General features: G+C 54.3%; 1 protein-coding gene across 1 annotated transcript in view; it reads left to right on the plus strand.

Moving 5' to 3' along the window:
- The window catches only part of plxnd1 (plexin D1), a 599,181-nt gene that overhangs the window by 54,311 nt on the left and 532,687 nt on the right, over window positions 1–12,183 (plus strand). Inside the window, exon 2 of the mRNA XM_072471999.1 lies at window positions 11,109–11,285. Within this exon, the coding sequence (XP_072328100.1) occupies window positions 11,109–11,285 (177 nt within the window). The remainder of the gene's footprint in view (window positions 1–11,108; window positions 11,286–12,183) is intronic.

Raw genomic sequence — 12,183 nt, forward strand, 5'->3', positions numbered from 1 at the left:
CTGGCCCATCTAGGCCAGGACGCCTCAGGAAACGGCCGCCAAAGGGATCCGGTGTCAGAGGGCAGGAATCACAGGAGTCCACCTCCAGTTCTGCTGTACCGTCTGGGGAACCACGTAGACGTAGTCAAAGGGCCCGTAAGGCCAAACAATTAGACACTGAGTAAGTTGGCACGGGTGCAGGGCACAGATGAGTTTTAGGGGCTAGGGCACGTGCATGAACTCCTTTGGTTATTAAAGTCAATGTTACACCTACCGAAGCTGCCTTTGTGCTCTGTCCAAAGTGTGCGGGCGTGTCATGTACGTTGAGCGCAAGTGTGTGTGTGACGGGTGGTCTTACCTCAGCCCCAGGTGAGTCTGCCCCCTTCCCCCTGGGCCGCCATCAACATCCCCCGGGCAGAGGACGGGACCGTGCGCTGCAGTGTCACAGCAGCATGCAGGGATGGTCCGGGTGGATGGTGGTACTGTGGCCATGGGTCAGACATAGTCCAACGATGTAGAGCCAGGAGCTCATCGGAGGCGGGTTGTCATCATCCTCCATGGCCTGCGATAGACACGCGTCCACCCGCAACTGGGTGAGCCCGGCCCGTTGTGCCGCCGGTGGATCGGCAATTGGGGGTGGGGGGATGGTGTGCATGCGGGTGGGGTGTGTGGGGTTGGGGAGGGGGGTGAGGGTGCTGGGTGGGTGGATGGGTGGGGGGTGTGGGTGGTCGGCTGTTGTCATGGTGTGCGGTCTGTGGCCATACTACCCGATTCCCACGTCCATCTAGTCAGTGAAGCGGGCGCCTATCAGTCTGTCCCGTGCCCGCTGGGCCAGCCGGTAACGGTGGACAGCCACCCGCCTGTGTCTACCCCGTCTGCCCTGACCATTGCCCCCATCCCCCTCATCTGGGGAGGACTGGGCCTCTTCCTGCTGCTCCTCCACTCCGCCCTCCTCTGCCTGCGGCACATCGCCCCTCTGCTGGGCTATGATGTGCAGGACGCAGCACACCACAATGATGTGGCCGACCCTATCTGACCGATACTGGAGGGCGCCCCCAGAGAGGTCCAGGCACCTGAAACGCATCTTCAGCACGCCAAAGCACCTCTCGATCACTCCCCTTGTCGCTACATGGGCATCATAGTAGCGGTTCTCCGCCTCATTGCGTGGCCTCCGTATAGGCGTCATCAGCCACGATCGCAATGGGTAGCCCCTGTCGCCCAGCAACCAGCCCCTCAGCCGGGGATGGCGTCCCTCGTACATGCCGGGGATGGATAACCGCGACAACACGAATGAGTCGTGTACACTGCCTGGGTGACGGGCGCAGACGTGCAGGATCATCATGCGGTGGTCGCAGACCACCTGTACGTTCATTGAATAGGTCCCCTTCCTATTAGTGAACACGGCCCTGTTCTCTGCAGGTGGCCGCACGGCGACGTGCATCCCATCGATCGCGCCCTGGACCATGGGGAACCCGGCAACGGCAGAGAAGCCCACGGCCCGGGCATCTTGGCTGGCCCGGTCCACGGGGAAGCGGATGTAGCAGTGCGCCATGGCATAAAGGGCATCTGTCACTGCCCGGATGCACCGATGCACCGATGTCTGCGATATGCCGGACAGGTCCCCACTCGGTGCCTGGAATGACCCCGTTGCATAAAAGTTCAGGGCCACCGTAACCTTGACGGACACGGGGAGAGGGTGTCCCCCGCCAGTGCCACGCGGTGACAGGTGTGCCAGCAGGTGGCAGATGTGTGCCACGGTTTCCCGGCTCATCCGGAGTCTCCTCCTGCATTCCCGGTCCGTGAGGTCCTGGTATGACTGCCGGGGCCGGTACACACGGGGCGCGCTCGGGTGCCTCCGTTGCCGTGGGGCCACGACGTCCTCCTCCCCCTCCTCGTCCTGTCGGTCAGGTGTCCCTCCAGCCTGGGCGGCTGCCGCCTGCCCCTCTGCGGCAGCCTGCGCCGCCTCTCTGGCACGCTCCTCCTCCTCCTCCTCCTCCTCATCCAGGGCAACATAGACATGAGCGGCTGCCACCACGGCGGCCAACATCGCTGGATGGTCTGAAAACATGACGGCCTGGTGGGGGGGGGAGGGGAACGACGACATGTCATCATTGCCCATATCCCCTCCTCCCCCCAGCCAGGTGGCATGGACCGCATGGGTCCAACTGTTGGAGGCTGGCACCTGGCCAGGTGGACCAACTCATTTGCCCTCCCATCACCCACCCCGGCACGGACCCCCTCCCCAACCCCCAACCTCCACCCCAGCACGGACCCCCCCCCAACCTCCACCCCGGCACGGACCCCCTCCCCAACCCCCAACCTCCACCCCAGCACGGACCCCCCCCCAACCTCCACCCCGGCACGGACCCCCTCCCCAACCTCCACCCCAGCACGGACCCCCCCCCCAACCTCCACCCCGGCACGGACCCCCTCCCCATCCTCCACCCCAGCACGGACCCCCCCCCCAACCTCCACCCCGGCACGGACCCCCTCCCCAACCTCCACCCCGGCACGGACCCCCTCCCCAACCTCCACCCCAGCACGGACCCCCCCCCCAACCTCCACCCCGGCACGGACCCCCTCCCCAACCTCCACCCCAGCACGGACCCCCCCCCAACCTCCACCCCGGCACGGACCCCCTCCCCAACCTCCACCCCGGCACGGACCCCCTCCCCAACCCCCAACCTCCACCCCAGCACGGACCCCCCCCCCCAACCTCCACCCCGACACGGACCCCCTCCCCAACCTCCACCCCAGCACGGACCCCCCCCCAACCTCCACCCCGGCACGGACCCCCTCCCCAACCCCCAACCTCCACCCCAGCACGGACCCCCCCCCAACCTCCACCCCGGCACGGACCCCCTCCCCAACCTCCACCCCAGCACGGACCCCCCCCCCCAACCTCCACCCCGGCACGGACCCCCTCCCCATCCTCCACCCCAGCACGGACCCCCCCCCCCAACCTCCACCCCGGCACGGACCCCCTCCCCAACCTCCACCCCGGCACGGACCCCCTCCCCAACCTCCACCCCAGCACGGACCCCCCCCCCAACCTCCACCCCGGCACGGACCCCCTCCCCAACCTCCACCCCAGCACGGACCCCCCCCCAACCTCCACCCCGGCACGGACCCCCTCCCCAACCTCCACCCCGGCACGGACCCCCTCCCCAACCCCCAACCTCCACCCCAGCACGGACCCCCCCCCCCAACCTCCACCCCGACACGGACCCCCTCCCCAACCTCCACCCCGGCACGGATCCCCTCCCCAACCCCCAACCTCCACCCCAGCACGGACCCCCCCCCAACCTCCACCCCGGCACGGTCCCCCTCCACAACCCCCAACCTCCACCCCTGCACGGACCCCCTCCCGGCACTCCCCCGGAGCCCAGCCTACTCTAACCACCCCCCCCCCCCCCCGCCACACACACACAAGCCGAGACACACCTCTCCTCACGCAATCAGTCTGCGGCCACGCCATTTCCTGCCCAGAGCCAACCCCCCAGGCCGTCACTCACCTCCTCGCTGGTCGGCGTGAGCCTGGAGCACCGGGTCACGCCGATGAAAAGGAGGTTTGATTGACGTCTACATGAACGGTCATCACGTCGACGGGACTTCGGCCCATCCGGAAGGGAGAACATCGGCAGGCCGAAAATCGGCTGCCTTGCGCAGACCCGTGACATTCTCCGCGGCAGCGGCGCCATTAACGCCCCGCCGACTTTTCTCCCTTCGGAGACTTCGGCGGGGGCGGGGGCGGGATTCACGGCGGCCAACGGCCATTCTCCGACCCGGCGGGGGGTCGGAGAATGACGCCCGATAAGTCACTAGAACTGGATGGGATTCTAAAACTAAAAGAAAGGCTTACAAAAATACAAAACATAGCACAATCCGGATAAATGGGATAGATACAGAGACCAGCAAATCCGGATAAATGGGATAGATACAGATACCAGCAAAGTGTTACAAAGCAGTTCATAAGAGCAACTAAAAAGGATTATGAAAGGAAACTTGTGAGGAACATTCAAATCAATAAAAAGAAATGTAATAGATATATAAAGGTCAAGAGCAATGTAGGCCCACTAAAAGCTGAAAATGGAGGTATTGTCAATGATAATGGGGAAATGGCAGACATGTTGAACAATTACGTTGCCTCAGTATTTACTGTAGATAAGGAGGATAACTTGCTGGAAATCCTCCCAAAAAAAACAGTCGATAGAGGACAGGGACTCAATACAATTAACATCAGTACAGCATCAGTAACTCGGAAATTAATGGAACTAAAGAGTGACAAATTCCCAGGACCTGACGGTTTCCATCTGAGGATTCTGAAGGAAGTAGGGGAGCACATTGTAGATGTCCGAACTATAAACTTCCAGAGTTCCCGAGATTCAGGAGTTGCCCCTCTGGATTGAAAAATTACACATGTCACTCCACTTTTTAAGAAGGGTGAAAGAGGCAAACTAGGGAATTACAGACCAGTTAGCCTAACATCTGTGGTGAGGAAACTGCTGGAGTCTATAATCAGTGATGGGGTAACAACATCTCTAAAAGGTTTGGTCGATCAGGGCAAATTCCATTTGGGGCAGCACGGTAACACAAGTGATTAGCTCCGTGGCTTCACAGCGCCAGGGTCCCAGGTTCAATTCCCCGCTGGGTCACTGTCTGTGCGGAGTCTGCACGTTCACCCCGTGTCTGCGGGGTTTCCTCCGGATGCTCTGGTTTCCTCCCACAGTCCAAAGATGTGCAGGTTAGGTGGATTGGCCATGAGAAATTGCCCTTAGTGACCAAAAAAGATTAGGAGGGATTATTGGGTTACAGGGATAGGGTGGATGTGAGGGCTTAAGTGGTTTGGCAGATTTGATGGGCCGAATGGCCTCCTTCTGCACTGTATGTTCTAAATTCTATGTTCTATGTCACTCCTCTGCCCATCTAACCAGCCCATCTATATCGTTTAATATAAGGCTTTGCCCCTCACTATTTACATACCACCTATTTTTATATCTAGAGGATTGGAATATAAAGACACCGAGGTTATGCTGCAGCTATACAAAACTCTGGTTAGACCACACTTGAAGAACTATGAGCAGTTCTGGGCACCACACCTTCGGAAGGATATTTTGCCCTTGGAGGGAGTCCAATGTAAGGTTTACAAAAAATGACACCTGGATTAGAGGGAATAAGTTACGAGGCAAGATTACTCAAATTAGACCTGTTTTCGCTAGAATTTAGAAGGTTAAGACATGATCTGATTGAGGTATTCAAGATATTAACAGGGAAAGCACAGTAAGAAGTCTTACAACGCCACGTTAAGTCCAACAGGTTTGTTTCAAATCACCAACTTTCGGAGCACTGCTCCTGGAATTCACCTGAGGAAGGAGCTGCGCTCCGAAAGCTAGCGATTTGAAACAAACCTGTTGGACTTTAACCTGGTGTTACATAGAACATAGAACATAGAACAATACAGCGCAGTACAGGCCCTTCGGCCCACGATGTTGCACCGAAACAAAAGCCATCCAACCTACACTATGCCATTATCATCCATATGTTTATCTAATAAACTTTTAAATGCCCTCAATGTTGGCGAGTTCACCACTGTAGCAGGTAGGGCATTCCACAGCCTCACTACTCTTTGCGTAAAGAACCTACCTCTGACCTCTGTCCTATATCTATTACCCCTCAGTTTAAAGCTATGTCCCCTCGTGCCAGCCATTTCCATCCGCGGGAGAAGGCTCTCACTGTCCACCCTATCCAACCCCCTGATCATTTTGTATGCCTCTATTAAGTCTCCTCTTAACCTTCTTCTCTCCAACGAAAACAACCTCAAGTCCATCAGCCTTTCCTCATAAGATTTTCCCTCCATACAAGGCAACATCCTGGTAAATCTCCTCTGCACCCGCTCCAAAGCCTCCACGTCCTTCCTATAATGCGGTGACCAGAACTGTACGCAATACTCCAAATGCGGCCGTACCAGAGTTCTGTACAGCTGCAACATGACCTCCCGACTCCGGAACTCAATCCCTCTACCAATAAAGGCCAACACTCCATAGGCCTTCTTCACAACCCTATCAACCTGGGTGGCAACTTTCAGGGATCTATGTACATGGACACCTAGATCCCTCTGCTCGTCCACACTTTCAAGAACTTTACCATTAGCCAAATATTCTGCATTCCTGTTATTCCTTCCAACGTGAATCACCTCACACTTCTCTACATTAAACTCCATTTGCCACCTCTCAGCCCAGCTCTGCAGCTTATCTATATCCCTCTGTAACCTGCTACATCCTTCCACACTATCGACAACACCACCGACTTTAGTATCGTCTGCAAATTTACTCACCCACCCTTCTGCGCCTTCCTCTAGGTCATTGATAAAAATGACAAACAGCAACGGCCCCAGAACAGATCCTTGTGGTACTCCACTTGTGACTGTACTCCATTCTGAACATTTCCCATCAACCACCACCCTCTGTCTTCTTTCAGCTAGCCAATTTCTGTCCACATCTCTAAATCACCCTCAATCCCCAGCCTCCGTATTTTTTGCAATAGCCTACCGTGGGGAACCTTATCAAACGCTTTGCTGAAATCCATATACACCACATCAACTGCTCTACCCTCGTCTACCTGTTCAGTCACCTTCTCAAAGAACTCAATAAGGTTTGTGAGGCATGACCTACCCTTCACAAAGCCATGCTGACTATCCCTGATCATATTATTCCTATCTAGATGATTATAAATCTTGTCTCTTATAATCCCCTCCAAGACTTTACCCACTACAGACGTGAGGCTCACCGGTCTATAGTTGCCGGGGTTGTCTCTGCTCCCCTTTTTGAACAAAGGGACCACATTTGCTGTCTTCTAGTCCTCTGGCACTATTCCTGTAGCCAATGATGACATAAAAATCAAAGCCAAAGGTCCAGCAATCTCTTCCCTGGCCTCCCAGAGAATCCTAGGATAAATCCCATCAGGTCCCGGGGACTTATCTATTTTCAGCCTGTCCAGAATTGCCAACACCTCTTCCCTACGTACCTCAATGCCATCTATTCTATTAGCCTGGGGCTCAGCATTCTCCCCCACAACATTATCTTTTTCCTGAGTGAATACAGACGAAAAATATTCATTTAGTATCTCGCCTATCTCTTCAGACTCCACACACAATTTCTCATCCCTGTGCTTGACTGGTCCTCCTCTTTCCCTAGTCATTCGCTTATTCCTGACATACCTATAGAAAGCTTTTGGGTTTTCCTTGATCCTTCCTGCCAAATACTTCTCATGTCCCCTCCTTGCTCGTCTTAGCTCTCTCTTTAGATCCTTCCTCGCTACCTTGTAACTATCCATCGCCCCAACCGAAACTTCACACTTCATCTTCACATAGGCCTCCTTCTTCCTCTTAACAAGAGATTCCACTTCCTTGGTAAACCACGGTTCCCTCGCTCGACGCCTTCCTCCCTGTCTGACCGGTACATACTTATCAAGAACACGCAGTAGCTGATCCTTGAACAAGTCCCACTTATCCAGTGTGCCCAACACTTGCAGCCTACTTCTCCACCTTATCCCCCCCAAGTCACGTCTAATGGCATCATAATTGCCCTTCCCCCAGCTATAACTCTTGCCCTGCGGTGTATACTTATCCCTTTCCATCATTAACGTAAACGTCACCGAATTGTGGTCACTGTCCCCAAAGTGCTCTCCTACCTCCAAATCCAACACCTGGCCTGGTTCATTACCCAAAACCAAATCCAACGTGGCCTCGCCTCTTGTTGGCCTGTCAACATATTGTTTCAGGAAACCCTCCTGCACACACTGTACAAAAAACAACCCATCTATTGTACTCGAACTATATATTTTCCAGTCAATATTTGGAAAGTTAAAGTCTCCCATAATAACTACCCTGTTACTTTCGCTCATATCCAGAATCATCTTCGCCATCCTTTCCTCTACATCCCTAGAACTATTAGGAGGCCTATAAAAAACTCCCAACAGGGTGACCTCTCCTTTCCTGTTTCTAACTTCAGCCCATACTACCTCGGAAGAAGAGTCCCCATCTAGCATCCTCTCCGCCACCGTAACACTGCTCTTGACTAGCAGCGCCTCACCTCCCCCTCTTTTGCCTCCTTCTCTGAGCTTACGAAAACACCTAAACCCCGGAACCTGCAACATCCATTCCTGTCCCTGCTCTATCCATGTCTCCGAAATGGCCACAACATCGAAGTCCCAGGTACCAACCCATGCTGCCAGTTCCCCTACCTTGTTTTGTATACTCCTGGCATTGAAGTAGACACACTTCAAACCACCTACCTGAACACTGGCTCCCTCCTGCGACGTCAAATCTGTGCTCCTGACCTCTATACTCTCATTCTCCCTTACCCTAAAACTACAATCCAGGTTCCCATGCCCCTGCTGCATTAGTTTAAACCCCCCCAAAGAGCACTAACAAATCTCCCCCCCAGGATATTTGTGCCCCTCAGGTTCAGATGTAGACCATCCTGTCTGTAGAGGTCCCACCTTCCCCAGAAAGAGCCCCAGTTATCCAGAAATCTGAATCCCTCCCGCCTGCACCATCCCTGTAGCCACGTGTTTAAATGCTCTCTCTCCCTATTCCTCATCTCACTATCACGTGGCACGGGCAACAACTGAGAGATAACAACTCTGTTTGTTCTAGTTCTGAGCTTCCATCCTAGCTCCCTGAAAGCCTGCCTGACATCCTTGTCCCCTTTCCTACCTATGTCGTTAGTGCCAATGTGGACCACGACTTGGGGCTGCTCCCCCTCCCCCCTAAGGACCCGGAAAACACGATCCGAGACATCGCGTACCCTTGCACCTGGGAGGCAACATACCAAACGTGAGTCTCTCACGCTCCCACAAAATCTCCTATCTGTGCCCCTGACTATAGAGTCCCCAATTACTAATGCTCTGCTCCTCTCCCCCCTTCCCTTCTGAGCAACAGAAGACTCTTCTGAGCAACAGACAGACTCCGTGCCAGAGGCCCGTACCCCATGGCTTACCCCTGGTAAGTCGTCCCCCCCACAAGTATCCAAAGCGGTATACTTGTTTCTCAGGGGAACGACCGCAGGGGATCCCTGCACTGACTGCTTTTTCCCAGTCCCTCTTACAGTTACCCACCTATCTCCAATCTTTGGTGTAACTAATTCCCTGAAGCTGCTATCTATGACCCCTTCTGCCTCCCGAATGATCCGAAGTTCTTCCAATTCCAGCTCCAGTTCCCTAACTCAGTCTTGGAGGAGCTGGAGATGGCAGCACTTCCTGCAGGTAAAATCAGCAGGGACACTAACTGCATCCCTCACCTCAAACATCCTGCAGGAGGAACATTGCACTCCCTTCCCTGCCATTCCTCTAACTTTCTACCAAGATCTGGCTAACAACTAAATTAAATTTTTATAAAAAATAATAATAATATAATAAAATATGGTACTTACCTCAGACCAATGGGTTTTATTATTAGGTTAGAGGAGGAGGGCGGGTGGGAGACACTACACATAAGACTTCTTACTGTGCTCACCCCAGTGTGAGCTGGCATCTCCACATCTTAACAGGGAAAGCCAGGGTAGATAAAGATAAACTATTTCCACTGGTTGCAAATTCTAAAATTAGGGGGCATAGTCCAAAAATGAAGGCTGGACCGTTCAGGAGAGATGTTAGGAAGAATTTCCTCACTCAAAGGATGGTAGAGGTTTGGAACTCTCTCCCAAAACAGCATTTTAAGCTAGAACAGTTTCTGAGATAGATAGATTTTTGTTGAGCAAAAATATTAAGGGATATAGGCCAAAGGCAGGTATCTGGAGTTAGGTCACAGATCAGTCATGATCTCATTAAATGGCGGGTCATGTTCGAGGGGCTGAATAGCCTATTCCTGTTCCTATGGAGAGAAAAGGAGGCTAACGTTTTGAATCTGGAAGGCCCGTTGCCAAAGCTGGAGAGAACTGGAAATGGGGTCAGATTTATACTGTAGTGGGGGATGTAATATTCTTGTCGGTTGGCCTGATGTAAGGACAGAATTGCTCATCTAAGCTCAACCCCACAACTGGTACCATGCAATGCTCTTTTCCAATGGCCTGAATTATATTACAAGAACACTTGTAGCTAAAGCTATAAGTGATTTATTAACATTAACTGTGGGATAAATAAATGCAAAAAAAACAGTTGAACAACAGTATGAACATGCACAAACCACTATCTCTCATCCAGCTCTCTAGTCAGCCTGAGGTTACCTGACTCTAACACTCATTTATATACTAATGAGACTCCTAGTGGTCAGTCGGTGAATTACAGCAAAACCATGATATCACGACAGGGGGGTGGAGCGGTGGGGCTGGACAGGGGCCAGCTGTAGGTGGACATAGACAAATCTGTTGAGGACAGAAGATACAAGGACTGTAAATAGGGGTGAAGAAAGCTGAGAAGGGTGCTAATAGTGGCACACAAAGAGATTAAAATGTGTGAATGGCAGAACAGGTGAGCAGCGTGTCAAAGGGCAACTCGGAACAGTTGGCCCAAGTGGAGTTGAGGAAGGGGAGGGGAGTATAAGATGAGCTCTAGGGTGGGGGTGCAAGGCCTGGATATGGGATGTGGCCCTGGAGGTGTGTGCTCTGGGTGGGGTGTGCAGGTAGTTTGGGCCCCAGCGCATGGATATATGGGCAGGCAGTGTGGGTCCGTGGGGCAGGGAGTGTGGGTCTATGGGGCAGGGAGTGTAGGCCCGTGGGGCTGGGAGTGTGGGTCCGTGGGGCTGGGAGTGTGGGTCCGTGGGGCTGGGAGTGTAGGCCCGTGGGGCAGGGAGTGTAGGCCCGTGGGGCTGGGAGTGTGGGTCCGTGGGGCTGGGAGTGTGGGTGCATGGGGCTGTGAGTGTGGGTGCATGGGGCTGGGAGTGTGGGCCCGTGGGGCTGGGAGTGTGGGCCCGTGGGGCTGGGAGTGTAGGCCCGTGGGGCTGGGAGTGTGGGTCCGTGGGGCTGGGAGTGTGGGTCCGTGGGGCTGGGAGTGTGGGCCCGTGGGGCTGGGAGTGTGGGCCCGTGGGGCTGGGAGTGTGGGCCCGTGGGGCAGTGTGTGTGGGCCCCTGGAAAAGGGGCTTTGTGGTTCTCGGAGAGATTTTGAACTAAGTGCCTTTAAATTTATTTTTGCAGCTGCAGAATGAACAGTTGGACTGTGGAGCGGCCCACCTCCAACACCCTCTCTCCATCAAGAACCCACTGAAAGCGAGGCCAATCTTCATTGAGAGGGGCCTGAGCTCAGTGGCAGTCTCGAGTGTGAATAACCACACGGTGGTGTTTCTGGGCACAGTCAGTGGTCAGCTCCTGAAGGTATGTCACTATCCGGACCTTCCCTGCAGTCTGTGCCAGGGTCCAGAATCTCCTCCACCCCCCCCCCCCCTCCTCCATCCCTTTGTGGCGTCTATGTCTCCTGAAGTCCCATCGATTTACCCCCTGCACCCCACCCTCTGCACGCACTGCCCCCCTTTCCAGCCACCCCCCCTTCCATTCGGGCATATACCACCTCCTTTCCTTCAAGGTCCTCCCCCACTTAATTCATTCCCTGAGGGGAGGCAACTTCTGCTTCCCTTTGCCAGTGTGTATGTTGAGGGGTGGAGGGTATGCCCAGCCCTGAGGCCTGGGAATTCCCACAGAGATGTCCAGCTCACTCTCTGCTATTGGCAGAGGTTCGGTTTATTAAAAGCTGCTCTTGAGCTGTCATGTCATTGTTGAATCCAAGTGACAGCTCACCCCAAGGGAAGTGTTTTGTGGAGTGTGTGGACTAAGCATACGTAAATTGTCCGAGGCTGCGTGCCCTTTTTAGTTTTCTGAAAATTCCATTACTTTCTTTTTGGATGCCCATGCCCATGCCCATGCCCATGCCCATGCCCATGCCTATGCCCATGCTTCTGATCTTTGGACACCCAGTGAGAAGAGTGGCAGGGAGGGAGGAGGACCACTTCATGAATCTGCTCCCGGGCCTGTCCGAGCTGGTCTTTAACAGGCCCAGGCAGAGGTGGTCAAGGGGTCAACCAGCCCGACTGTCTGCCGCTCTTCTGGGGCTATGTTAACTCCTGGGTGTCTCTGGAAAGGGAGCATGCGGTGTCTGCCGGCATCATCGAGGCCTCCCATGCTCGGTGGGCACTGCGGTGACTGTGGTGTTTATTGATCCCGTCAATCACATTTTGTTTTGACGTTTTAAGTTTCCTTTGAGATTCTATTGACTTTG

This window comes from Scyliorhinus torazame, chromosome 13, assembly GCF_047496885.1.
Source record: "Scyliorhinus torazame isolate Kashiwa2021f chromosome 13, sScyTor2.1, whole genome shotgun sequence".
Classification (NCBI taxonomy): domain Eukaryota; kingdom Metazoa; phylum Chordata; class Chondrichthyes; order Carcharhiniformes; family Scyliorhinidae; genus Scyliorhinus; species Scyliorhinus torazame.